The 27,946-nt window shown below is 36.3% G+C and overlaps 1 protein-coding gene across 14 annotated transcripts in view; it reads right to left on the bottom strand.

Annotated features, from left to right (window-relative positions):
• INPP4B (inositol polyphosphate-4-phosphatase type II B) overlaps positions 1-27,946 on the bottom strand; it is a 934,219-nt gene that overhangs the window by 101,849 nt on the left and 804,424 nt on the right. For all 14 annotated transcript variants that reach the window (XM_077139955.1, XM_077139941.1, XM_077139945.1 and 11 more), the window contains 4 exons: positions 21,785-21,944; positions 3,909-4,081; positions 2,669-2,792; positions 1,115-1,232 (listed from right to left, as the gene is read on the bottom strand). In XM_077139955.1, coding sequence (XP_076996070.1) covers positions 1,115-1,232; positions 2,669-2,792; positions 3,909-4,081; positions 21,785-21,944 — 575 coding nt within the window. The remainder of the gene's footprint in view (positions 1-1,114; positions 1,233-2,668; positions 2,793-3,908; positions 4,082-21,784; positions 21,945-27,946) is intronic.

Here is a 27,946-nt window from a genome sequence, read left to right as displayed (position 1 = left end):
GCTCTTCCTCCACCAAATGTCACTGTCTAATAAAATATCAGTTTCTCACTTTTGATAACAATCTACCTAGTTAAATAGAGTTGTACTATGTTTGAATGAGTGTATGGTCAGTTTTATTTCTCTTTCTTCCAGCGAATGTCAAATTAAGCATTCGTTTCCAGATAAAATATTTAATTTTAAGAAGATGTGGTTTTCCTTTGAGTTGAAAGATTAGTCGCATTTCATTTAAACTTGCAGCTCCGGACATCCTTCTCACAAAAGTTAAAATATTCTGTTTACCATAGGAAAACAATTTCACCTTAACTTTTGTACTTATTCTCTTCTCCTACATAATAAGAGAAGGGCTCCTACATAACAACTCTTCTTCTCATACATTTGTATTTTTTTCCTTATTACCTGAGAATTTTCAAATTTTAAATATCTTCATGAAATATTTAAAAGAGCTACCACCAGAATGGCTGAAATTTGGAGGACTTATGATTGAAATGATTCACCATAGAATATAATTCTTCTGTTGAAGGTCTTTCTACATACCATCATTTTTCTTAATTATTTCTGATATTTTGCCCATCATGCACTGACCTTCAAAGCTATTTATTTAAAACCCTTCTCGGAAATCTTACAGTCTAAGAGTGAATTGTCAAAAATAATTAAGAAAAATGGTGGTATATGCCCTACCATAGAAATACATCTTTTCTAAAATGTTGCTGCTTTTAACTGAATTTAATTTAACCTCATCTCAAGAATTATGACACTATTAACCAAATGATTCCCGCAAAAGTAAGACCATCCAGAGCTTTAGACTGATAGTAATAAAGAGAAAAATGTTCTTTCTACAAAATCCATATTTTTTAATTCCTCATATTTTATGGGCGAACATCACCATTATTCACTTCACTACAGCATGATTTACAAACATTTATGAGAATTCTAGGATTTTTTCAGGATCGTCCCTGACTTGTTCCTTACATCTGTTTCTCACCAAAAGCAAATAGGAAAAAGAGAAAAAATGAAAAATTCCCAAACAAAATCTGAATTTCCCTTGGTTTCTTTGACAGGAGTTAATACAACATATCTAATATCACTTAGTCTTTGGTAAATGATCATTTCTTACCGCCTTCCTGTTATAACTGGCAAAACATCATTGGATTTGGCTTCAATTATTTTAAATGCCACTTTCCTCAAGTCTGAAATGCCAACAGCCATGTCCTCTAGCATTCCAATTTCATCACCTAAACAAGGGAAAAGGCACCTAGTTACAAATAAGTTATTTCAAGAAAATGTCACTAGCTACTACACCTCCATGCTGGAATAGGTTCTTGCATTTTAGTGAATGAGTTTCTGAATGCAATGAATCCATTCAGAAAGCTTTTCTTCAGAGCCCGAGGTTTTGATCTGTGAAATAAGAGCATTTCAATGGACTCCAGCAGTCAATGTACCCTTTGAGGGAAGGAAGGATGTACACATTATCTGGGAGACTAGAGAGTTTTAGCCAGGTTATGAAATAAAATGCCATGCAGATTCCTTTCCCTTGGGATAATTGATACTTGATTTCTAGAAATAATAGTGATAGTAGAATATATAATCAATGATTCAGGCTCATGTTGGTTTTGTATTCCAAAATGCTGACAAAGTCTGTAGAAGGAGGTAAGATTCTAGACCAGTGTTGTCCAATAATAATGCTGTATCATGAATTGTAGCAAATGTACCACACCAATGTAAGGGGTTAATAATAATAGGGTGGTACATGCTTTCTATTTTATTCTATTTTATGCATGCTTTCTCTGTAAACTTGCAACTTCCCTAATAAAAGCAAAGCAAAATATGGGTGGGAGGTGTTGCTAAGTAGAAGTATGAAAAGGGTCCTCAAGAAACCCAGGTGAACATATGCCTTGACTTTACTAGTATTTCAGATGACAGAAATTGAAAGCATTGTTCAGTATTAATATGTCTTTAAGTATCTTTAGTGAATCTTTGTTAAAGGAACTGAAAAATAAGTGAATTAAACAAGAAATATGCAAGCTGCAATATAATTTTAAATTTCCTAGCCACATTTTTAAAAGAGTAAAATAAAAAGGGTGAACTTAATTTAAATAATATATCTTAGTCCAGTATAATACATATTATATTAATATATATAATTATATATATTAATAATAATATAATATACAAACAATATACTTAGCCCAGCATAACTAAAATATCATTTCAACATGTAAATCGATATAAAAACCTTCATGAGATTTTTTTTTTTCACTAGTCATTGAAATATGGTTCATATGTATAGCACATCTTTTTGGCCTAGACACATTTCAGGTGTTCAATTGCCATTGCATAATGAACAGTGCAGTTTTAGACATGAGAAGGTTGGGACTTTAACAATCAAGTCATTAAAACTATGTTGGCAAAGAGCCTTTTATATTATAAAAGCCAGATGGCTCAGGACTCCACTATGAAATAATATGTAATTCCATTTTTAAAACATAATGGAGGTAAAAGAACAGTTACAAGGTGAATGAGTGCAAAGAACTGAAAGGATATATTATTTTTGTAATACTCGATGCAATAAAGGTTTACTTCTCATTTTCATTTTTAACTGAAAAATCTATAGATCAAATATCTCTGTGAATAGGAATATCATTTTAACATGTACTAAAGCAATACTCACTGTATGTGCTTAGCAATCCCTCATACTGCACTATCAACCCCACCGTGTGAAGCTGTTGCAGGAAGCCAGGGTCATGCAAACTTGTATGTAATTTGATGATAAAGCCACAAACCAATCCAGCAAGCTAAAAGAAAAAAAGAAAGAAAGAAAGAAAAATTTAAAAAATTTACTGGGGGTCAGCTAACACATTTGTTTAATTTTTAAATATTTTAAGGTTCTGAGGTATCACAGGTATTTGCAAATTTCAAGTACATAGAAAAAAACTACAATTGTTTACACACACATATTTAACATTTCTAACAGTGAGACCATAACACATTATTTAACCCTTCCAAATCATTTCCCCCCCCTAACATGTAGAACAGAGGTAACAGTGCTCATTTCACAGTCACTGAAAGGACACAAAGAAGAAATATGAATAAGATAGAGAAAGTAATGACTGACGCACTTTTGTGCACCAATGAAACGTACAAGGGAGAGTGAGGTGTGTGGGGTGGGGCCAGCAGAGACAATGTGGCTAAAATATTTCCTTTGCCTGGAAATGTTTAGAGAGGCTCTCCTTTTTCCTGCATGTCTCGTCTACAAAAATCAATCATAAGTGCAGAGGTGGGCAGGAAGAAGGGGAGCTGGCAGTGCAGCTGCTGCAACAGAGGTCAGCTTTGGCGTCACAAACGGAGTTGGGAGAAGGCAAGGGAAGCATTCCTGTCAAATTTCCAATTCAAGCCGTACTGCCCCGCCAACTTTTTTTATAATCAAGAGGCAAATATCATTGTTGAACTTTGTCCTGGGGTTCATAAGAGAACTGTGGAGAGGGCAAGGCAGCAGCTGTCTTCCTGACAATGTCTATAGACAAGAGGCCACAACACAAACACTCACTGGGTTAGACTTTCCTTCACAGACTCCAAGCCCTGTGATGGAGAACATACATTTCTGAGACTTAGCCATCGTTTCTCAGAAATGAATACTTAAAGTTTCATCTGGTTCCATGTGGTGTTCAACTCATATTCATTATGAACAAGAAAAATTGAGCACCAAAAGTTTAAACAAAGGACTCCATTACAAATAAAACTATCCAAAGAATTCTACTATCCTAAACCTGTCTTGGTTTCTCATTTCAGTATTTGTGCAGATGTTTCATCTTTTCTGAGAACATTCTTCCTCTACTTATTTTCATGACAAACATGTCATCCAGGGCCGTATGTGAACAAGTCAGCACATATTAATAGCAACAGGTACCTACTGCTTGACTGAAGACGATGTCTCTCCTTAGAGTCAGCATCAAACACTGGGGCAAGCTGTAGGCAAGTTCCTGAAGGAGCACAAACGTCAGAGACTGCTTGGCTCGGTTCACCACTTCTCCCATGCAGTCTTTCAGAGCAAGGATGAGGGGATACAACTGCTCATACCAGTCGTCTGGGGGAGGAGTGTAAGAATAGTGGTATAAATGAAGGGAGGTCTTGGAGTACAGAACCAAGTTATTTTCTTTTCACTGGAATCATATGTATTATCAGGCTTCACCAAGATTATATTTGAAGACCTCCAAACGGAATCCCTCTACTGAATTCCAGATGCCTATAACAGCCACCATTGGATCTCTCCACTTGGGTACATTTGACACATCCACAGTAGAACTCCTCAGCTCTCTGCTCACCTGTAATCTGAGCCATTGACTGGATTTTAGTGGATGATACCACAAGCTCTTAACATGCTGGTAACCTGAGTTTTCCTGGATTTCTTCTTATGTAGTAGTCATCATGTTTACTTGATCATAAAATTAGTTCTCTTACTGAAATACCTGATCAAATGGTCATCTTCCCCTTGCTTTCATTTGGATCCCGTACTAATCCCCTCCCTAACCGGCATTCCTTCCGCCAATCATTACCTACTCAAATGCCTTCTCAATAGTTTGGCTAGATTGAGCTTTCTAATGAATTTGAACCACATGACTCTCTCATGTCCTTATTTAAAGTACTTTAAAAATATACAAGGCATTGGGAATGAAGTTCAAACTCAAAAAAGAGCTTGCCATTATCCAATACTCACGTGCTCAGTCTCATCTCGCGGAACTTTCTCACTTGCAATGTTGAGTCCAAGATGAATTGAACAATGTATATTTTCCCAAACCTGCCCTGCTCGCTCATCTCAGTGCTTTTGCTAATCTTGTATCTTTTCCAAGAACACTCTTCCTCTACTTATTTTCATAACAAACCATGTCATCATTTCTGCACTCAGTTCAGGCTTTCTCTCTTCCAGGAAGCCTTCCCTGATTTTCCCCATTCTTCTCTCATCTATTCTTTGTACTTTGAGTCTACTTCCTGTTGTGCTTATTAACCTTGCTTTTATGGTTATGGCACCATCTACAAACTGCTTCCTTAACTAGCAAAGGAGTTCACCGAGGACAAGGAATTCATCATTTAATTACTGAATCTCCAGAACCTAGCACGGTGCCTAACATATAGCAGACACATATTAAATTTTAATTGAATGAGTAAAGTTACAATAATGATAATAAAAATCTTTTCAGATATAGACAAGAATGAGAAAATCCAGTTTTTGACAGTGTTTGGGATTCAAATAGCTTCGTCGTATCAGGATGCAAAACTGAAACCATCTGTGCAATTTATTTGTGTAGATTTTTAACACGCTTCAATTATATAATTATGACTTTAGCATACCATATAGGAACAAGTTATATTCTATTTTAGCTTATTTGGAAATCAAAAGCCCGATAAGTGTCAGATGTCATAAATTCTGAACTGTGTGACTTTCCATTAATAAACACAGACCTTAACAGTATGATGACAAATACAATTTAATGTGAATTAGTGTTTGCTGCAAAATTATGTATGAGGCAGGACCTGCAATGATAGGTGCTTGTCAGCCCAAAAGTGTAAGCATCAAAGTGGTTGATGTGAGTGATCAATAACCAAGTTAAGACCTTAAAAAGGTTATAGGGACTGAGTAAAAAGTATCATAATCAGTATTGTACCATGTCTACTGTCACTTACTTATTTTGCATTGTAGTGGAAAAGATTAAAGAAAATTAACCAAAATAGTTGAAAGGATAATTAATGACCCCGGCTGAATAAGAAGATATGCTCTTATTAAACCTCTGTGCAAATGTCTATGTGGTATTGTAATGTAAAATACATAGGAATATTCAGAGCTATTTTTTATAAAAACTATTGTAGAATTGAATGCTATGATAAGAATAAGAAACACTAGAGCAAGGAGAATTCAATGAAAAGCTAGTAAATCTGTAATCAGCTAATCACGGACCCACTTATAGGTATCATTGGATGAACTATGGGTAACGGTTCAATTCATACAAGCATTGGTTGATTACTGATTCTTAAGCAATGAATAAATGTAAAAATGAAATACGTTGGAGTTATTTTCAGAATATAAGACACACTAAAAGGCATCACAAAGAAATACCCCATATGCCTTTAATTCTTCATATTTACATTGTTTTCTCTCCTTTATCTTCCACTCTCTTTTGTACATTGCTCCTTTCCATATAACTATATAGACTCGTACACACTGGAAAAATAAATATTTCAATAAATAGATGCACATGTCGATCTTAAAGTATAACAGACTGTACACTGATTTTGTTTTTGCTAAGCACTACAGAGATCAGTTTCTGTTGAAAGATCCCCAAACAAAATGACACATGTGCACAGAAGGTGGCGCTGCTTTATCAGGCTGAAGTAGAACTAAGTCAGTCTCCATTCCATTCAGGTGGCTGATGTACATTTTTATACCATTGCAGTGTTCCCAAACCATGTGAATCATTGCTGAAGCATCTTGCATTGTGCTATCCTATGCCAGGTGGTCAATAACTTAGTCAGGAATAGGATATTGTCTTTCTCGTTGGAAAATGGAGAGTTAAGTGTCCACTTTTTTCCCTTAAAAGATGTCAAGTGACAGTTCAAATGAAATATTGGTTGTTTATTTCTGAGGACTTTTTTTTAAAAGAAAAGTCACAGATTTCTCCCATAAGCATGGGAATAATTTCCTTAATCACTTCTAAACATATCCTTAGCACTTATTTAACCAGTGGATTCTTAATAATAAATTGCAATCAGATAACTAACAACAACAAAGGAGAGAGAGAGAGAGAGAGAGAGAGAGAGAGAGAGAGAGAGAGAGAGAGAGAGAGAGAGAGAGAAAAGGGAATCTGATTTCCAGTCCTATTAGAATAGAAATGGGAATCTGGAAGAAATGGAACAGACACGGGCTAAGTTTTCCACTGATGCTTAAACCTAGCTCATTGTTAGAACACTTGTTTAATACTAACAATGTCCCAGTGTCTTCATTTACTATAATTACATGTACTTTTTGTTGTTAAAATTAAGGAAAATTACAATATAGGAAAACATTAATTACGAATGAGAAAATTACAAGTTTTGTGAACAAGGTAGTATGTCTTAAGGATAGTAGTAAACCTTTTATGAAGCAGCATAAATGAGAAAGACAAAAATAATTTTTTCTAGAAAAGAAACAATTAATTAAAGTTCAGAAGATAAAGGAAAATGGCACAGTACTGGCAAATGCAAATTGCAATGACTACAGTTTCTCTTCCCTGTTAATATTCACTCAGGGTAACTCTCAGGGCCTGAAATAAACACCGCAGGATGTGACAGCCCAAAGAAAGGTTGAAATCACTTCATAAATGGCCTTTTTGCTCCAATGAACAGTCCAAAATATTTTCACAAAGGAATAGCAAACGACTTTGATTTTTCCTTAAAAAGTGTTTTGGGAAAAAAAAAAAAAAGAGCTCCAGCGGGTAACAGTCTGGAGACCATTGTCATTTCTCTCTCACTGTGTTCCTGCATACCTCACCATTCACATGACATTTGTGTTGCCTCATGATAGAGTCATATCCTGGCAAGGGTGAAGATGGTGTTCTTTCTGCATTATCTAGGCTAAGAAATTATAAAACATACACACTTCCAAGTTTATTTTCTTCTTCAAATTTCTACCAGGAAATGTATGCATATTGTGGTGATACACCCACCGAAGCTGAGGCGGTAAGGACTTCCTGAAATGTAATCAGTGCACCAACATCTCTCACACAAGTTAACTGGCCTAGCAGGCACTTAAGTGCTCTGTGTGAATTCTATCCCCTGAGCTCTGTTCAGTGACAGAGGAAAATATGGAGAGGAGGCTTTAGTGTCTCTATCAAAACTCTCTGATACTCCTTAACCCTGAGACCAAAAAGCAGAGTCTTTCCTCAGGAAACATAAAATGTGTGTGGCTTAGCTGAGCTTTTCCTGAGCTTTGTGAAGTACGTTGGAAGCCATCCAAACAGAGGCTCTGTTTTCCAGCCCTTTACTTGCTTCTGTAAGGTATTCAAGTGAAGCTCTCTGAAAGATTCAAAGAACGACTGCCAGGTGCCCCCCTCACCTCCTCCACACACCATCTATTTCCTGTACAGGATGTTCAGGTTCTCTAAGCTTAGTGGCTCTTATGTTCCTCAGGAGAAAAATAAAAGAGCCAAATACCAACCAACTGTAGCAGAGCATAATGCTTTCTTTCCAATTTCTGAGCCATTTTCTTCTCAAGTGCTTGGTCTTGTTTGCTCATTTAAAATAACTAACTTCCATGGAAGCTTGTAGCCACTGTTATTTTTATCACAATTTTTCAGACATACAAAAAAAAAAAAGAAGACCTAAAAGGTTGCATGTCTGTTAAAATTTATGCAAAGAGATAAGAGAAGTAATGAGCCCAACTCTTAGGATTCATCTAAGTTAAACAGAAGATGAACTGTGGAGTCAAGAAATCAGAACGGCCTTAAAGAAGAATGATAAGATTCCCATGGTTATGAGGAGGGCATAGACTTTACGCCAGCCAACAGGGGATTTTATACCTAAACTTCAGGTAGCACAGAAGTGGCAACGGTTGGAAGAAGGGTACATGGCTGGGGAAGGTGTACTGTGGTCTGGATAGCCCTGGTCAAATAATGTCAGGCCTTAAAAAGAGCCTCAACTCAGAAATGACTACCTATGGGCTCTACTAAGTGAGGACCCTGTCTTTCAGGGATATTTTTATAATTGTAGCATCTTAACTCAGATGGGTTGAAACAAACAACCTATTAAGGATAAGGCTTCCTCTCCAAATATTTTCCAACTAAATTTCTTGGGATGAATATAATACATGTGATCAACATAGCTAGAAACACCTTTTGTGAACTTAGCACAAGCTCATGTAAGTCAGCAAGATATCTGGGCATATCAGGGATATGTGGCACAGAAACAAGCATAATTACACACAAAGAACGAGTAATTCAGGGAAAGAATGTCCCTACTGTAGCTTGGCTACCCAGAATGTCTTCCTTCCAGCCTTCCTGAGCCCATTCCTGTCCCTATGCTCCCTCTGCTGTTTCCAGTCCAGGAATTGAAAAATCACTCTGCATTTATTTTTCTTACTTTAACAAATGCTAACCTATTTCCCTTATTTTCTCCTTTTTCCACTGCCATCAGGAGCAATATACTCATTCTTTGGACAAACAGGACCTCTTGTATATCAGATCCTATGGGTGATGCCAATATCTACAATTCACTGCTCCTACCTTCAAGGAGCTTAAAATGTAGAGAAGAGAGGAAGAGGTATAAACAGTGGTTACAACATAAGGGGGTATATGAAAGTGCTATTGTGGTAGTGGTAAAACAAGTTTTAAAGAGTTAAGAGTCTAGAGGCAAGCAAGAGGTGAGTGGAAAGAGGATCACACTTGTTCATGGTTGTTGCATTTATTGACCATGGTAAGGAAGTCACATGTGGAAGGAATTCAGGAAAGGCCACATGGCAAGCAGGTAATGAGCACCCACAAAGTAAAATTTTTTCAGAATAAAGTTTGGGAGGAATGTCTGGTTTGGTAATGCGAAGACCCATACACAACGCCACACACTGTGTAAAACTGGAGAGAGTCAGAGGGGATACTGGAAGAGCAGAGGGAAAACACTGCACTGACTAAAGAGCTTAGAAAGAGCAGGAATAAAATGAAAGTGAATGTTGAGCTGGAAGTCATGGAATAAAACCAATAGAAAACTGGGGGAAGAGAGTCACCAGAATAGGGGGTAGAGAATGGGGGTAGGTAGGGGTAGGAAAATAGGCTGGTGCAGAGTCTGTGTGAACAGAGTCAGGAGCTAAGAAGAAGGACAAATCTAGAAACAATGGGGACTGGAAGGGCCAAGGGAAGCTGGTTTGTGGGAACCCTGGGAGGGAGGTAGCACATGAATGCTGTGCCTTCCATGGCCTACAATCACAGCAGACTTAAAGGCCCTGATGGGATTGAAACGAAAGACAAGTATGGATATGCATTTTAAAATATAATTATCCTAGTGTCCATGAACCTATGGCCAAGGTATGTGACCTGTCTGTACCCTCCAGCTGTACTAGAAATGAGGTACATTGCCAATTCAAGACAAACTTCCACGAGAACAAAAGCAGCCTTTCCTTAGGTCAAGGGAACCTTGTTTGTTTAAACCCTGCCAGCCTGAGAACACAGTGCCATAAAACTTTCCAGTCGTGCCCTTAGAAAAAGAGCAAAGGAAATGCATCAAAGATATCCTGGTTAAATTTCTCATTTCATAGCCCAAAGTTGAAAGCCTTAAGTAAATTCTGCTAAGACAGATTCCAGGAACTAAATCCATTAATCAAACAAGTCTTGTATTTATTGCCATGCAGAAATTTTGAATTTGGGTTATACTGAACTGGGAGGAGTTACACACTCACCAGTCATTGGACTTACTTTGTCTTTTGGCTTTAAATAAACTGTGGCTTCAGGATTCTGGGCCTACAAACAGGTTGGGTTTTTTAGAAGAAACTGAATAGGTAATTCAGCCCCCTGAAATTACCAGCATGAGTACATCAGAGAGTCCTTCTTATATAAACTTTGTCCCTCACCTAAAATTGAGCTTACTGGGTTATTTAAAGCCTGATTAGCATACAGGCGTCCAGAGGATGGAACTGGTGATATAGTTCTACCATGAACTGAACAAAGTGAGGTACTAGATTTCTGGTCATGTTCAAGGCCAGTGGAATACAGTTTGCTAGTTTTTGACTTCCACAAATGCAATAGAGCTTCATGTATGCAGATTAACTCAAAAGTGCTGAGTAAGCAGACAAGTAAACAAACATAATGTAAACTGTGTATTTCTCAGAAGGTTATGTCATTCAATAAAATCATATGTCCCAAAGTCTCTGGATAGGAGATTTGAATCTTCCTTTTCCTCTCTCTATCCTAGTTTTTCTGCAGTGTGGGTATCACCATATTTATAAGCAAGCTCAGCAAATTTGTAAGTGTAATTATGACTATGTGCAGTTCTTAAAGTTCTGCATAAGGTGGCACTTCACAGTAAACTTTCCATAGATGCAAATGGGATTGCTTCCATGAAGTTATCTCATACCATCACTAATTTGAACTTGAAAAAAATTTAACATTTTGCTAAATGGGTCATAGCAAAATGTTATCTGTACAGAGGAAGATTAGAGATGCTTTATCCTGGAAAGAACAGAGACTGTACAGCCTAGCTGGAAGGAGGACAGGCTCTGGAGCCAAATCACCATGGTGGCCAGTTTTAGCCACTGGAATATGCATGATAGCATTATTTCAATTCTATTTCTTCATCTACTAGCTCTGTACAATTACCTCCTATAAGCATTAGGAGAATTAAATGAGTTAATACAGACAATATGTTTAAAGCTGATTTTAGCACATATCAAGCAATCACTAACTGTGAGCTGCTACACCAAAGGAAAATTGAAACAATCGTAAAACAATTTCTACACGCCGCCACATCCATCCACCTACCGAGCATAATTTATGCCTTTACTTCTCTCCTATTTCCGGATATGAACTGTTGGTTATCTAGCTAAGGCCAGCTCCTCTATCTGCATATAAGGTCTCCCTCCCTGTTATATAAGAGGATCACTCCAGTAATCTTTCCCCCTTGCTCTTAAATTATCAGTATTTCCTTTTTATACTGGAGCATTCCCATCAGCTCATAGACATGCTGCTATCTCTCCATCTTTAACAAATAATCTCTCTTGACCCCATTTACCTCTACAGGTTCTATTTCTCTGCTTCCTTTTACAGTGACACTCCTCTAAAGAGTTGTTTATACAAGCTGTCTCCACTTCGAAACTTTTCTTCCTTTCCTCAACCCACTGTACTCACTTCTAACCTGCACCTACTTTAGTAAAGCTAAACTTGTCAGTGTCACCAATGACACTGACACTACTAAATCTAAAGTCACTTCTGGGTCCTCCTTTTACTTGATCAGTAGCATTAGGCAAGTGATTACTTCCTCCTTGAAACAGCCTCTAATCTTGGTTTTCAGGATATCATCTTGTCTTGGTATTCCCCCTACCCCAGTGACCACTCCTTATGCAACTTTGTTGCTGGTTCTTCCATTTCTTTTTGACCTACTAACATGGGAATGTGCCCACATATAATTTTGAGGCCATATTGTTTTCCCTGTACACTCAATCCCTTGCTGATGTTATTCAGTCTCATTGTTCTAAGTAACATCTATAGATGACAATTTCCAAATTGATGTCTTTAGTCTGACCACTCCTGAATCCCAGATTCTTATATACAAGTGCACACTTGACATTTTCATACTAAGCATATCAAACTTTGCATGTTTCAAATGTCTCCCATTCTTCTCCCCTAAACCCATTCGATCCAGAGTCTTCCTTGAATTAGTATATGGCCACCCCCATCCTTCCAGTTGCCTAGGCCAAAAATCTTTGAGTCATTCTTGCCTCTTCTTTTTCTCTCACTTTCCTATCCAAACCATCAGAAAACCCTGTTGGTACCACCTTCAAAATATAGCCAGAACCTGCCTACTTTCCATCACCTCCACTGTCACAGGTTGGCCCAAGCCACCATCACATCCTACCTACATAATTACATTGCCCTTCTAACTTGTCTGTTCCTGGCTATACCCTTTCCACCAACAGTCTAATGTCAACATAAGAACCCATGTATTAAAATCTAAGTCAAATTAGGTTAATCTTCTTCTCAAAACCCTCCAGTTGCACACCCATTTTGCTCAGAAGGAAAGTCAAAGTCACAAAAGAGCCCTATGTGATCCTTTCGCCAAATCCTCTCTCTAAATTCATCTTCTTCTCTCTTCCCTTCACATACCCTGAACCAAGCCAGGTGCCTGGCTATTTCCAGAACATGGCATGCATAATTCTATCTCAAACTCTTTGTACTAGTTGTTCTCTCTGCCTGGTATCTATTTAATATACATTAATTATTGAAATTCTATGTTTATAATTAAAATGCCTATGTATCTTTTCCATTATTTATTTGCCAGGTGTTAAAAACTAGTTAGCATGTATTAAAATTTGTTTCTCCTTCTGAACTGTTTGTTTTTGAAAGCCTGACTCATTGTTTTTCCAGTGAAATTCCAAACATTTATGAATAGAAATTAATGATTTCAGAAGTATTCGTATTTAAACCTTTTGCTGAAAACTGATGCTTTGTGCTTAAATCTTTGTATTTTAGAAAATAAAATGGCCTTGTTATATATTATAATACCACTGATAAGTATCTAATGTTGAGCATGTGTTCTGAGAACATTAGCGGCTTTATGTATGTGTATGTGAATTGCACACATGTTGAAGAAATTCACTGAATAATATGAAGAAAAACTGCCTAGGCGTTTCTTGTAGGGTGTTAGTTTTAGATCAGGTGATTAGGCATTTATCCCACTATATTAGACTCCTACTATTTGCCGAGAATTATGTTAGGCTCTGGTAACTCAAGTTTAAATCACAAAGCCTTGGTATATGTTTCTCACAGAGCCAAGTCTAGTAGGGGAGACAATATTTAAAGAACCATTTAAAATAATAGGAGAGATTAAATTGGTTTATGAAACTTACTGCCCAAATTCAGGTTTTATATTGATTATACGGATACTTTATTTAAATATGTCTACAGTTAAGCTAAGATATCCATGTTTTGGTGGTTCTAAGCATATTGTTTGTTTTCTTAAATAAAAATATTTTAAAATAATAATAATATGAAAGAGACATAGGATTCAAAATAGTGGGCATGGAGCAATCTTATTTGGCCTGCAAATGTTTTTTATTTAGCTTTCCTAGTGTTTTAACTATTTTTCAAAAGCTAATTTACCTTTAAAAATTGGAATATTTCATATAAAAATTTAGATTTATATGAAAAGCCAGAAGAATTGGTAACTTTAGGCCCATATTCCCTATGGAAATGATTGGCTGGAGCGCAAGTGGTGGCCCCTTTTGTTGGGAAATATGCCTCAGTTTCCATCCATTTCATCCTGTATAAGGGATGTGGGCCTTTGCATTGGCAATCTCTGCAAAAGTGTGATAATTCCAGGAGAGAGTTTGAATAGACTGTGGTAAGGACACACAAAGGACACAACTACTAGTGCATGGTAAGACCAGCTACATCATTTGATAATTGCAGAATTCTGTGAAAAATAAAAAGGAGGAGACCCATGTTTGAAAGGCAGTCAAATACTGTTTCCTTTCTTCTGTAGTATGTCTCTTGATCTGCAGTGGTGTATTTCATTCAGCATCTAATATCACACTCCCTTGGTCTCAGTAATACATGAAGGGAGACTTTCAAAAGCCACCCAGAATTCTGTCTTCCAACATGGTATGTGGGGTGCGGCACCTGATTGTCCCCACATAGGTGCCCAGGCCCCTGCGGGACAGAAGGAGAAAGGCAGTCACTGGGCTGGCAGTTCCAGAAAACGGTGGGGATAAGGGAGGTGGTGGAAGGCGCTCTGCTATCTGAATCTCTAAGATCAGGGCACATGCGTCAATGTCCCACTGGACTTAACTTACAAAATACAAACATAAAGGTAAAATAAAGAATTTCAAGATACAGGCTATTAGCCCAAGCCCCGGGGCCCTTCTGAGGGCAGGCCCCTGTGCACTGCACTAATCTCAGGTCCATATAGCAGTCTCTGGTCTGCGGGGTGAGGGAGAATTCAAGGATGTGAAGTTTGAGCAGGTGGAAGGCAGAGATGGGCAAACCTTTCAAGGCCCAGCAATGAAAAGCACAAGGTGAATTTTCAAATTCAAGTTCAAATGGCAGGATCACAAAGGAGTAACTTGGTAAGATGGGAGAAGATGTCAACAAGCAATGAAAAGGTAAGTGGAAATAGAGGAATTTAGGGCCTTGTAAAATAATGAGAAAATTTTCTAATTGTGAAGCATTAGATACACCTACCTGAGAAACTGCTAATTAAGATACTAGGGGCAAGTATAAGGCAAGTAAATCTATAAGCAAAACTTCTCTTAAAATTTAAGCATCCTAAGAGTCTACTCTGGAGGCCATTCCTATGCAAGCTTCAGTTAGACATTGTTACCTATCATAACTTGCCAAAAACCCAACCAAAACCATTCCGGTCAATCCTAAAGAACACATAGGGTAATATACAAGATTCTACAAAGATTCCATGCACTAGGGTAACTTTCCAGAAACCTATAACTTCAGGTAAGTCCTGAAATTTAGCCCAGCCTCTCCAGAACATCACTAGTTCCATCTCCCTACCCCATATTAGTGACAGATGCCTCCAACATGAAAAAATTAGAATGGGCATAGCCCAAAACTCCTAAAGAGAGGGATAGAAAGATCAAAGGTGAGGGTGGAGTTATACAGAGAAGGTAGGATTTAACAAAAATATGATTGCTGAATCATTAAATTGATATATTTTTTATTCTCCAGTATCTTAGGGCAGCTAGAAGTAAAAACCTAAAATTATGGAATTGTAACTCATACGAAACTCTAAAATCTGTTCTATAACAAATTGTCCTGAAACATACTTTTTTTTGTATATATGTCATTTTTCACAAAAAAGAAAAAAGTCGATTGTGATGATAAAAAAAATATTTCTTCCTTCTAGCCTCCTATATTCTGGAGCAGCTAGAAGGAAAAATCTGAGAGGATCTTTATGTAGCCCATGACAAACTCTGGAGTCTGTCCCGTAACTATTTGTTGAACAGTGCTCTGAAAATTACTGCTTTTTCCTTCCTTTGCTTTGTATATATGTTAATTATACAATAAAAAATTTAAGCATCCCTTTTTCCAACTGATATTCTAAGGACCACTGATTCTTTTCGACTAATTCAATGAGGAACTTCTCTGCCTGGATTCAAATCTGCTCAGCTGCTTAATAGTGCAGCTTCTTAGAGAAGTTGCTTAACTTCCTTGTCTATAAAATAGGGACAACAGAACTTCCCCCACAGGTTTGTTCTGAGAAGGAAGGGAGGCAACGCATGAACAGGCCTAGCAATTTGCTTGGCTCATGAGAGCATAGTAAGTGTTGGCTGTTGTGATTACTCCCTCTCTTTGGATACACGTCAGGTTTGTTTGATCTCACACTCTCCTTTCTTTTCTAAGATGTGATTTATTTCATCCGTTGATGCTTCCTATGCCTCTGCTAAGGACCATCCCTGTGTCTGAGTCTCTGTACTATGGATTTTGTTCATCTTTTCCTTTTCCTTCTCTCTAAATGTTATCTAGTTTTATCTATCCCTCTGCTGATGTCTACCAAACATATGCTTCCTTTCTAAGTCCTATCTATAACCTATATTGCCTTTGGAAAGTCTCTAACTGGATATCTCCTTTTGAATACAACATGCACACCTACCAGATTATAAGAACAAGACAGGAATGAATGTAATTCCAGATACAGTGCCTGGCATATGGTCAACACTCAACAAATATCTGCTGAATAAAAGAAAAGATCTTGCCTTTTTTCTTCCAGCCAACGCAAGTTTAGTGCTTTTCTTCCCTGGGGCTTAGTACCCAAACTATATTATATATAACTGCATTAATTAATTAATTAATGGTTCCAGTCCTTAATTCTTTCAATTGTATTCAGCAGAGAGCTAGTTTGGCAATAAAAAACAAAAGATGGGAAAGAGGAGAGATTTCCCAATACCTTAGATTTGTCCCTTTTGAGAGGTTGGGGTGAATTTTTCTTATACTAATCTTTGGCATTAGCAGGCTGTTGAGAACTGGTGAGAATTTGTTTGTATATCCCAGGTAATCATTAGATAATTGTATTAACTGGAGGCAGTTAGACATGAAGTAAAAGATGCCCTAAAAATAGTGAGTTCTCAAATCTTAGCAGGAAATTTGCCCTTCAAATTAAAGGGGAACTATAAAGGGGGAAATGACAGGAGTCCCAAGAAATTAGAAATAAATTCTAACCAATGTAAATGCTTAGAATTCCATGATTTGTGTGGATGTTTAACACTCGGAGGCTGTGATGACTTGAAGCCAGTGTGGGCTCATGAAGACAAATTATGTCACAGGAACTTCGTTTCCATTTTGACAGGGTTTATATAGAACAGGAACATAAATTCAGTGACATAGGATGTTTGACCTTTCATAGAGTAAGTGTATCATGATATGCTTGTGAAAGACGAAGAAATGCAGGACATGCAATAACATGAATGGGTGAATTGATAGTTGGTTAAACATATGTCCCAAAAGGGTAGTGATTAACAAATGTATTTCAAAGCATATAGTTCTATTTAGTGATGTGCCTTAAGCACTTACATTTAGCTCTGCTTTCCCATCATTTTTATTTGTATGCATGGGCAGGAAATGTTTATTAAATGTGAATGTAATAAACCTGTGCAGGACAGTAGATGTGATGGATGTAAGAAACAGGTATTTACTAGAGTGGACTCAAAAGTGCATTATAATGCAGTCATTGGTTTAAATATCCAGCTCCTCCTCTAGAATTGAGGTGAACTGTGCTTGAATCATCCTCATGCTCTTAATATTTTAAAATGTCTAGCATATAGCGGCACTTAAATGCATCTTAAATTTCTAGAAGTCTGATGCATAGGTTAAATTTAGCAAGGCTTACAGAGATCAATGGAGTTAATAAAATGTGGCTTTCAAAACAGCTAATGTGTTCCCGGTGCCTGCCCATGCAGAAAAAAAAAAAAAAAAAAAAAGTTAATGTGAGCTTAGACGTCATTAATAAAAGAATAGTGCCTAAAAGTAGGGAGGTGGTCCCCTTGTGTCACTCTGTCATTATGGAACTGCATTTGGATCAATGTGCCCAGTCCTGGGAGGCACCTAACAAAGAAGGTTCAAAGAAAAGCAACTGTTGGAATTGCTTGAAGTCATTCCTTGCAAAAATGACCAATAAGTGACAATTTCAAAAGAGCATGATGGTTGCTTTTCAGATATATAGTAAGATATAATGTGGGGGGAAAAGAAAGCTAACGGCTTCTGTTAGCTGCCAAGGATTAGACCTGGGCCAGTAGGTGAAATGAAAGACAATATATTTGGATCAACATCTGGAGTATGAAGCTCTAGAAAATTAAAATAGTTTTCTGTCACTGGAGATGTATCACAGGCTGGATGAAAACTGGCAGAGATGTTTTACACAGGGTTCCTAACATAATCTGGGAAGTTTAACTATGTAATCTTTAGTCACAGCAAAATTTAAGATTCTAAAATTCAGTGATTTTATTCTTAAAACCCAAATTTACTGTGAAATTAAAGGCTGGTGTTACTACACATACTATAGATATTACATAAATGTATTTAGCTATACTGAAAATGAAAGAACAGTCTGTTCATTAAAAAAACACATGAATATATGTATACGCTATAGAGGGTGGCATCATTATTCTATTTGTGTTTAGAACAGTTGAGAAAGTTTTGTTTCAGTTTTCTCAGAACTATTTGTATTATTCCTACAGAGAAATTTATAAAATCAACAAAAGATAGACTGTAAAACCCTGGATCTAAAAAAAAAAAAAAACCAACAAGGAAGCTTTCAAAATTGCAAATTAATAAATAATTACATGGTTAATTAAGATGGTGTAATTATCTGTAGATGATAGAGGAACCTAAAAGATTGGATAAGGTTAGTAACAATTCAAGTGATCATCTGTTTAACCATTAAAATATATACTAGTAAAATTAACATAAATTGTGGCTAAAATTTGAAAGTGAAGGACAGTGGTGAGGAAATAAAAACTGACTCTCCTAGGCTCGACTTAATCTATGAGATTTTAAAATGTGTCACAATATAAAACATAAATCAAAATCATGTGAAACAATAAAAATTCCAGAAACTTATTTAAAATATTTGTAGAACTTAATATATGAATATTAATGGAAATACTAGTGAAATCCAAATAAAGTCTGTAGTTTAGGATATCACTAGCACAGAGGTTAATTTCTTAGTTTTAATAATTGTTCTATGGTTATTTAAGATGATAACATTGGGGGAAACTGGATGAAGAATGTCTGAGAACTCTCTGTACTATCTTTGCAACTCTTCTGTAAGTCTAAAATTATTCAAAAATTAAAAATTAAAAAAATATATAAAATAAAGTATTCCTACCTCAGACCAAGCAATCCCGCTTTTAGCAATCTAACTTAGAAGAAAATAAATGACAGGTAGTTAAAAACATACATTCAAAGATGCTCATATATTAATTGCAGCATCACTTATAATAATTAGATATCTAAAATACTGTTTTCTCTTTGGATGGGTTAAATTATAGTAATATCTTACAATCTCAAAGGTCAAATATAAAAGGAGGATTTACAATATATATTGTATTTATAATATATGCTAATTTGGTTAAAATAAGTGTGTGCATGTGTATATGCATTAGAAATACTCAAAATGATTATGTCTGCTTGAAATAACAAATTAGAAATCATACACAATCCTATTTGCTTTATTCCACAAATTTTCTAAGTTATCATTTTGGTAAAAAAATCTATAAATACAGGTAAATTAGGTCACATATCATCAGTGAACTCATATCCCAAATCTCTTTATGAGAAATAGCTTAAGGAATATATAAATACACAGCTTTAGATGATTCATTTTCTTTAATATTAGTTCAAAAAGCCATTATGATTTCTTTACTGCATTGCTTTATAGGACAAAAGTCAACCTACAAACAGTGCTTTTTTCTAATCTTAAGAGGACTGTTATAAAAATAGTAAGTAGGACTAATCAATCTTCATCCAAACATGAGGCAACATCTATACTACATTTTAAGTATACCTGAGCACAGATTCATTTGCAAAACATCTATTTATGTTCTATGGTAAATATCTTCTTTCATGTACTAATATCCTTTTCAAAACATTTACTCAATACATAATTTTCTAACATGTAAAATTATAAAAGCCTTAACTTTAAATTACTTGGCAATATTTACCATATTAAATCATTTTCAGAACAAAGTAATATTTCATTTTATACATTTAAATAGTGTCTTATCTGCTAAAATAACTATAACACAAAAAACAATGGATGAAATAAAATGAACAATAAAATAAATAAAGTATAAAATTAACTTCAAAATTCAGTTAGAAGGCAATATGTTGCAATTTGACTCTAAGCATCCATGAAACTGACCCATTTGCAATAACTTCTATCTGGTTTTAAACTATGCCTAAACAATGTCTCATGTTCCTCTAATTTTACAGATGATTTATCTACCAAATATTTTTAGCTTTTAAAATGTATTTTTGATCATGCGGACACAATTTCCTGATAAAACACACCATATGAATAAAATATATAATTCTTCCAATAATTTTGGAATTTTATTCTCTTCAGTGAAAATTTTGGGGAGCATCAACACACAAATAATGTAATAAATTGTGGTATCTCTTAATCTTGTTTCTGCTAAAAAATATTGTATCTTCAAAACCCATCACCAGTCAGAATAAGTCATTAAAATGGATTCTGCTTACTTACCTCATTTTCCAAAGTCCATCACAGCTGATAGTTAAGAAATGTTCAATTATAGCAAATTGAAGTATATTATTTCTTTATGGCATAGTTACGATAGGCTTTCATTTTGATTTATGTAAAGTTATAGAACTGTACTCAATTCATTAACTAATAAAGCTGATAATATTAGGAAATAAAATCCCCATATACAATTAAACCAAGTTGGTGTGAGCATAAATATTAGTGTAAGCTTTTCACTTGTGTTTGTACTGTAAGGAAGATCTACAATGTCAGAAAACGTTAGAAAGCCATAGTTTAGAAATTTGATTTGGAACTTGTTCTACTGTTAATCAGGTGGTGAGAGATTGATGTTTCATATCATTAAAACTCTTGATGAAAATGTGAGTAATGAAAATCAGGAAAACAAATTGGGAAAACATAAATTTAATTTTATAAGTGTTCACATTTTCTTATGACACATTTGCGTAAAGTAAAAAGAAAGATTTCAGATGAAGAGGGTAGAACAAAACTCTCCAAACCCTTTTCAAATGCTTAAGATCCCTAGAAAAAGAGCTGAAGATCATACATCCATAAGGAAATACAGATACTTTTTGTGTTGTTTTTTTTTTAACATTAATTAAATTAACAACGACAAAATTATAACAAAAAAAGCCATTTTACTTTGGCACTTAGACAAAACTATGGTTAACATTTTATCTGTTTATCATATTTGCTCGCCAACCTCCTAATAAGTCATACATTCAAAAGTACCCAAAGTATCTATCTATAGACACACAAATAAACTCCCATGTGTATGTATGTGAACACGTCCATGAAAGCCTAACCTTATACACATCTTTAGAATAATGCATAAACATATTCCTTAGAATCAAGCCTTTCTATATGTGTTTGAGATAATTGACAAAACTATTTCTCAGAATAAGGCAAAAGCATTCTATTATATTGTAGTCTGTTCCGGAACCATTCTGAGATACAGCATTCCGATATATTGCAAGGTTGCTAAGAGTTAAAGGCAGATGCTTGTTTTTCTCTCTAACAAAGTTTTGGAGGAATGCGTAAATGTAGATTAAACACTGTCAGAGCCTTTAAAAGAAAACACTGTTCTTCCTTCAAGAAGGTTTTTATGGAGCAAGTGAAGAAGAAATATATAAAAGAGCATTGCAAGCTGTTCTGAAAGCGCAACTGAGAAGCAATTTGAAAAATAGCCCGCCATCATCTAAGCCAGAGCGGTGGAAAAGCAAGCTATCAGCACTTTCATCAAAGGCACTATTGACTCCCCTTTTTTCTCATTTTACCATGACTTTCTCATTTTGTTTACTCAGCCCATGATTGGGAAACAATGATTCCTTACCCCTTGGGTGAGATGTGATGGAGTCGTCTAGCGAAAGCTCTTTTTCTCCATCTTTGCTGCCGCCGCCACTGCATTCACTGCCACCATCTGTTTCAATCAGCCTGTCCACCATTGCGATAATGCAATTCAGACTCTTCCCCACATTGGCCCACACCCTGTCCTGAAAAGAGCATTAGTATCACTATACATTTTTATTGCAAACACAAAATAGGGAAAACTTGATCAATCCATTTTATAGAACCAGTAGAACACAGATTGAGTGACTAGCTATAGAATCCCATTAATTTGTTCAGACTGTGGATATAGAAGTCAAGTTTCTCTACGGCAAAAATTAAATGTTAATATCCTTTTATTTGGTACATTATTTTACTGTGACGTAAAAATGATGAACCATACAATATTAATTCATGATTAAGTACAAATTATGAACTTTTAAACTGGAGATACCTATTTTCTCTAGCAACACTCAACAAAAAAAGCAGAAGCATCAATGTTTTTAAAGCATGGCCAGCACATGCATTAGAAATTGTAAGCGTGGTCTTCAGATCACCTCTATCAGAATCACCTACGGTATTAACATGAGGTCCCTGAGTCCTCCCAGTTCATTCTCACTGCGGAGAACACTCTCTAAATTGAAATTTTGTCAGGCACTTCAGGTGCTTTTGACCATAAAAAGTCTGAAAACCTCTATCAATATTACATGCCACAGCTGACAGAAGAAGTCATGTTGGTTGATTTATTTCCTAGGAAGCAGCCCCTATCACCTAATGGTCTCTTTGTCACTAATATTCTCAGTTTGTTTTAGGGCAATGCATGGAACTGAATTCTTTGATTAATAAGAATTGCTAATAATTTTTTAAATAAACATTTGAAATATAGTTAGGATGGCAGTCTGGCATCTCTTGCTTTCCTTCTTGTTCCTCTGGCTTCCACCAATTATATGAAAGCACTGACAGCTCATCCCTTTCTCTATGCACAAGAACCAAAAGAATATATAGTGTTTTCTCTGCATCCTGCCATAAAGTAATCCTTCACCTGGTGTTTCCTCTTTAACAGAACTATTTCAGGCAGTTGAGTGCCACTTAGTGCAAAGATCATACTAAATTAGAATACTTTCTTAATGTTTTGTCTATTTTTCTCTGAAAGTTAATTTTGCTTGTTTCTAAATAGATATACTAATTAGTGGTAGGATAAAACTAAGGATTTTAGATTATTTCAAATTCAACTATAATTTGAATGATAAATTATATAATAATTTATATTATTATATAAATATTATTACTTATAATATAATATAATGGAGTAATTCTTTTGTAAAGACTTGGTTGAAATAATTCAGCCATATGAAAATGTAGCATGTACAGACATGGACATACTTTAGTTTCAGAGGTAACAGGGATTCGTAGAAAACCAATATATTCCAAATTAGAAAAGAAAGGGTGGAGGCAGGGCAAGATAGTGGCACAGTCGTGTGTGGAATTTAATTCGTCCTCCAGAGCAGCTGGAAAATAGCCAGGAGCAGTACAAAATAACTGTTGGGGGAACATCAGTGAGCAGACACACAGTGGACACCAGTCTGGACAAGCTGGACTGGCTGAGATCCCACATAGAACTGTAAGTCTCCTGAGCTGTGGATGCCAATGCCCAGCCCCACCATGGGCACTGCCGACTGCTTCTGCAAGGGGAAAGGAAACTGACCTTACTAGTAGCAAGGGCTTAGCTCAACCAAGCTCCAACTGTGGAATTAATTAACAAATGCTACTGAAAACAGGCACCCACCACAAATAAACCTGGAAGAAGCATTAAAGGAACCAGTAGTTTTTGCCCTGGCAGAAAGGGGGCAGAGCTGGCAGGAAAAAAATCAACAACCAGAGGCTTTTTCAATTGGACAACACAAAATACTGGAAAAGTGCCCCAAGAAAAGGGGGCACAGAGAACCTGAGGATACAGAGAGCCACCTACCAACTTAAGCTCTTGATTGGTAAACCCAGGGAGCGAGGGTCAGGCCCTAAGAAAGCTTTTGCTTTTTTATTTTATTATTATTACTGTTGTTGTTGTTGTTGTTACCTCTTAACAGCTCATTAGCTAGAACTGCAAGCACTCTCAGGTGCCAGCACTCTCCCAGGCAAGGGTGGACTAAAGCATGTCTGAGAGACAAAGTAACTAGACAAGTAAAAGCGTTAATTCCTCAAAGGGCTTATCTTCCCCCAAGAAAAGGAGAGTGGGGCCCAGCTCAAGTGGAAGCCTTCCTTCAGGGAATTCAGGCTCCAGGGGCTAGAAAACAGAAGCAATCAAAGTCCCCTTACTACTGCAGCCTCTATCCCAACCTTGTCCCTGGCAGGGAGAGTCTAATGAAATTTAAGGCACCATATTGCATCACTTTATGCTGGTGGGTAGCCACAGGCAGACAAGCACCACATGCTGGGCAGGATAGGAAAAGTTCAAAGCCTAGAGGCTTCATAGGAAAGTCTGACAACCTGCTGGTTCTCAAACTTAGGGAAAACTGATGCTGGCCGCTCTTTCCTCCTGAGACATGGGCCTGTCCAGTCTGAGAAAGGCTGACTGGCATTTATAATATCTGAGGAGACCCTCCTCAAAGAAAAAAAGACTCCTTATAGGTAGGGCAAGAAACAAAAAAATAGGAACTGAAAAATTTTGATCAGTTAAATATAATCTATGCTAGAAGTCTAGAATAAGTTCAAACAAATGTCAAGGAACAGATAGAGAACAAAGCCATCCAGCAAGAAAACCCTAGGTAAAAGAGTGAAAACAACCTCTAGAATAAACTAATTAAGGAAATCAAATGTCTAGAGACCAGGAAAAAATGAGTCATACTAGGAAAATCAAAGATATGTGCCAAAGGGACAAATCAACACTTCAAATGAGATACAGGAGTTGAAACAATTAGTTTGGGATGTTTGAACAGATATGCAAACTCTCACCAAAAATCAAATCAACAAGTTGAGGGAGGATATAAAGAAGACATTAGGTGAACATAAAGAGAAGCATGAAAGTCTGAAAAACCAAATCCCAGAACTTATGGAAATGAAAGTCACAATAAAAGAGATGAAAAAAACCAATGGAAACCTGCAACAATAGATTTGAAGAGGCAGAAGAAAGGATTAGTGAGCTACAGGACTGGGCATCTGAAATCTAGCACACAAAATAAAATATATGGAAAAATATGAGCAGGGTCTCAGGGACTTGAATGACAACATGAAGCACATGAAAATATATGTTGTGGGTGTCCCAGAAGGGGACGAGAAGGGAAAAGGAGCAGAAAGACTAATGGAGGAAATAATCACTGAAAATTTCCCATCTCTTATGAAAGACATAAAATTACAGATCCAAGAAGTGCAGTGTATCCCAAACAGAAAAGATCCAAGTAGACCTACTCCAAGACACTTACTAATCAGATTGCCACATGTCAAAGAGAAAGAGCCAATTTTGAAAGCAGCAAGAGAAAAGCAATCTATCACATACAGGGGAAGCCCAATAAGACTATGTGTGCATTTCCCAGCAGAAACCATGGAGACGAGAAAGCACTGGTATGACATATTTAAGAATCTGAAAGAGAACAACTGCCAAACAAGAATTCTGTATGTAGCAAAACTATCCTTCAAAAAATGAGGAGGAAATTAAATATTTTTACACTGACAATCACTGAGAGAATTTGTGACTAAGAGACGACCTCTACAAGAAATACTAAAGGGAGCACTACTAGGCAGATGGAAAAAGACAGGAGAGAGAGGTCCAAAGAAGAATGTAGAAATGAAGACCATTAGTAAAAGTAAAAAGAAAAAAAAATTAAATGTGACAAAATCAAAAAGACAAAATGGTAGAAGAGAGTACAGCCTTTACAGTAATAACAATAAGTGCTAACTTAGGAATGCCTAAAGTAGACAATGATGGTGATTAAGTGTACAAATATAAGAAACATTTTTACATAAGAGAGATCAAATAAATGTCAACATTACAAGGTGTTGAAAATGGGTGGTATACAGGAAAAAGTATAGTCAATCCAAGCTAGGGTCTATAGTCAACAGTAACATTGTATTATGCGTCCACAAAGCATTATGCCAAAACCGAATGTCAACAAATGGGAGGTATAGAGAAGGGGTATGGATTCTTTGTGAAAGAAATGGAGGAAATGTGATGTATACATACAACAGACTATTGAGCGGCCACTAGAAGAAATGAAGTTGTGAAGCATACAACTAGATACATTAACGTTAAGTACAGTATGTTGAATGAAATGTCAGAAGCAAAAAGACAAACATTATATGTCTCACTCATATAGACTACCTGTAATCTACAAACTTGGAGACTTGAAGTCGAGAGCATGGATTATCAGGTTGGGGCCTATTGTAAAGGGTCCTAGATTGTAAGCTCTTATAGCAGTCATATTCACTAGGTGTAACTATTATTTCTGAATTCTGAGATACTGAGATGTTTGTATATAACCTGGTCATTACCAGAAACTCTGAGTATTTATGTGACACCTGAAACTTAACAGTTAGGACTCTGAAGCTATAAAAGTCAGAATTACCTCATTCAGCAACTGTTAAAAAAAGTTGAAGTCTGAAGTGATCAGACTTCTACTTGAGATATGAATGAAGTTGATCTGGATAGGACTAAGGTAAATTAGAAGAACATAGGGTAAAGGATGATATGGTCTATATTTTAAAACTTCAACTTCTATGTGAGACCAAAGGGAGAGATGTTTATTTGGTGTAATATTTTTATTTTGGGGCAGCACATTACCTAATTTAACTTGTATGGTCAGTTTAGTTGAACACCATAAGTACATGAAGTCTTGAATAGGGCATGAGATCTTGTTGGTTTGTACAGGTTTGTGTGATGCCCCATTTTATCCCAGAGTAGTCTTGGCAGAGAATGAAAAAGTATTTGCAAAGTCCTCTTGGGGAATGGGGGAGAAAGAAGGAAATATTCAAATTCCCCATCTAGGGAATTCTTGATAATCTCACAACCAGTGGTGACAACCAATTCAATGGGCTGAGCCGTAAAACTTGGTATTTGTCCCTATGAAATTTATTCCTGCAAAGGAGAAGCTAAGCCCACTTATAACTATGCCTAAGAATCACCCCTAGAGAATCTCTTGTTGATCAGATTTGGCCAATCTCACTAAGCCAACTTGATTTAGACAGAGTGAATTCACTGCCCTCCCCCATACATGGGACATGACTCCTAGGGGTGTATATCTCCCTGATGATGTGGGACATGACTCCCAGCATGAGTCAAGACCTGGCATCACAAGATTGAGAAAGCCTTCTTGACCAAAAGGCAGAAGAGAGAAATGACACAAAATAAAGTTTCAGTGGGTGTGAGATTTCAAACAAAGTTGAGAGGTTATCCCAAAGATTATTCTTATGTATTATATAGATATCCATTTTTAGTTTAGAATGTTATGGAGTGGCTGGAGAGAAGTATCTGAAACTGCTGAGTTGTGTTCCAGTAGCCTTGATTCGTATAAATATACAGCTTTTACAACGTGACCATGTGATAGCAAAAACCTTGTGTCCGATGCTCCTTTTATCCAGAGTATGGACAAATGAGTAAAAAATAAATAAATAATAGGGGGGATAAAGAGTAAAAATTGCTTAAATTGAAATACTGTGGATCAATGAGCGGGAAGGGTAAGGGGTATAGGATGTATGATTTCTTAATTATTTTTCTTTTTATTTATTTTTCTGAAGTGATGCAAATGTTCTAAAAATGATCATGATGATGAATATACAACTATGGGATGATATTGTGAATGACTGGTTGTATAATATGGTTGAACTGTATGTCTGTGAAGATCTCACAATAAATATATATATTTTTAAATTGCAACTACCCCATGGTGCACACATATGAAAAAGTAAATAAATAAACATTGGATACAAAAATAAGAAAAGATAGCGTAGAGATCCAGTCGTGACATGCTACCTATGAGACCTTAGGAAAAGCATTTCATTTTGGGGATGGCACCATTGTTTCATACACAAATTGGAATGATACTCCTTGCCCTGCCTACCTTACCAAGCTGCAGTTAGAACCAAATGACATGATTTCTGTGAAAGGACTGGGTAAAATTATTACAATTTGGCCAAATCACATCCAATCCTTGCTAGCTTTCTAACGAATCAAGCTTACTTT

This window comes from Tamandua tetradactyla, chromosome 22, assembly GCF_023851605.1.
Source record: "Tamandua tetradactyla isolate mTamTet1 chromosome 22, mTamTet1.pri, whole genome shotgun sequence".
NCBI lineage: Eukaryota > Metazoa > Chordata > Mammalia > Pilosa > Myrmecophagidae > Tamandua > Tamandua tetradactyla.
This window is presented reverse-complemented; position numbering and strand designations above follow the sequence as displayed.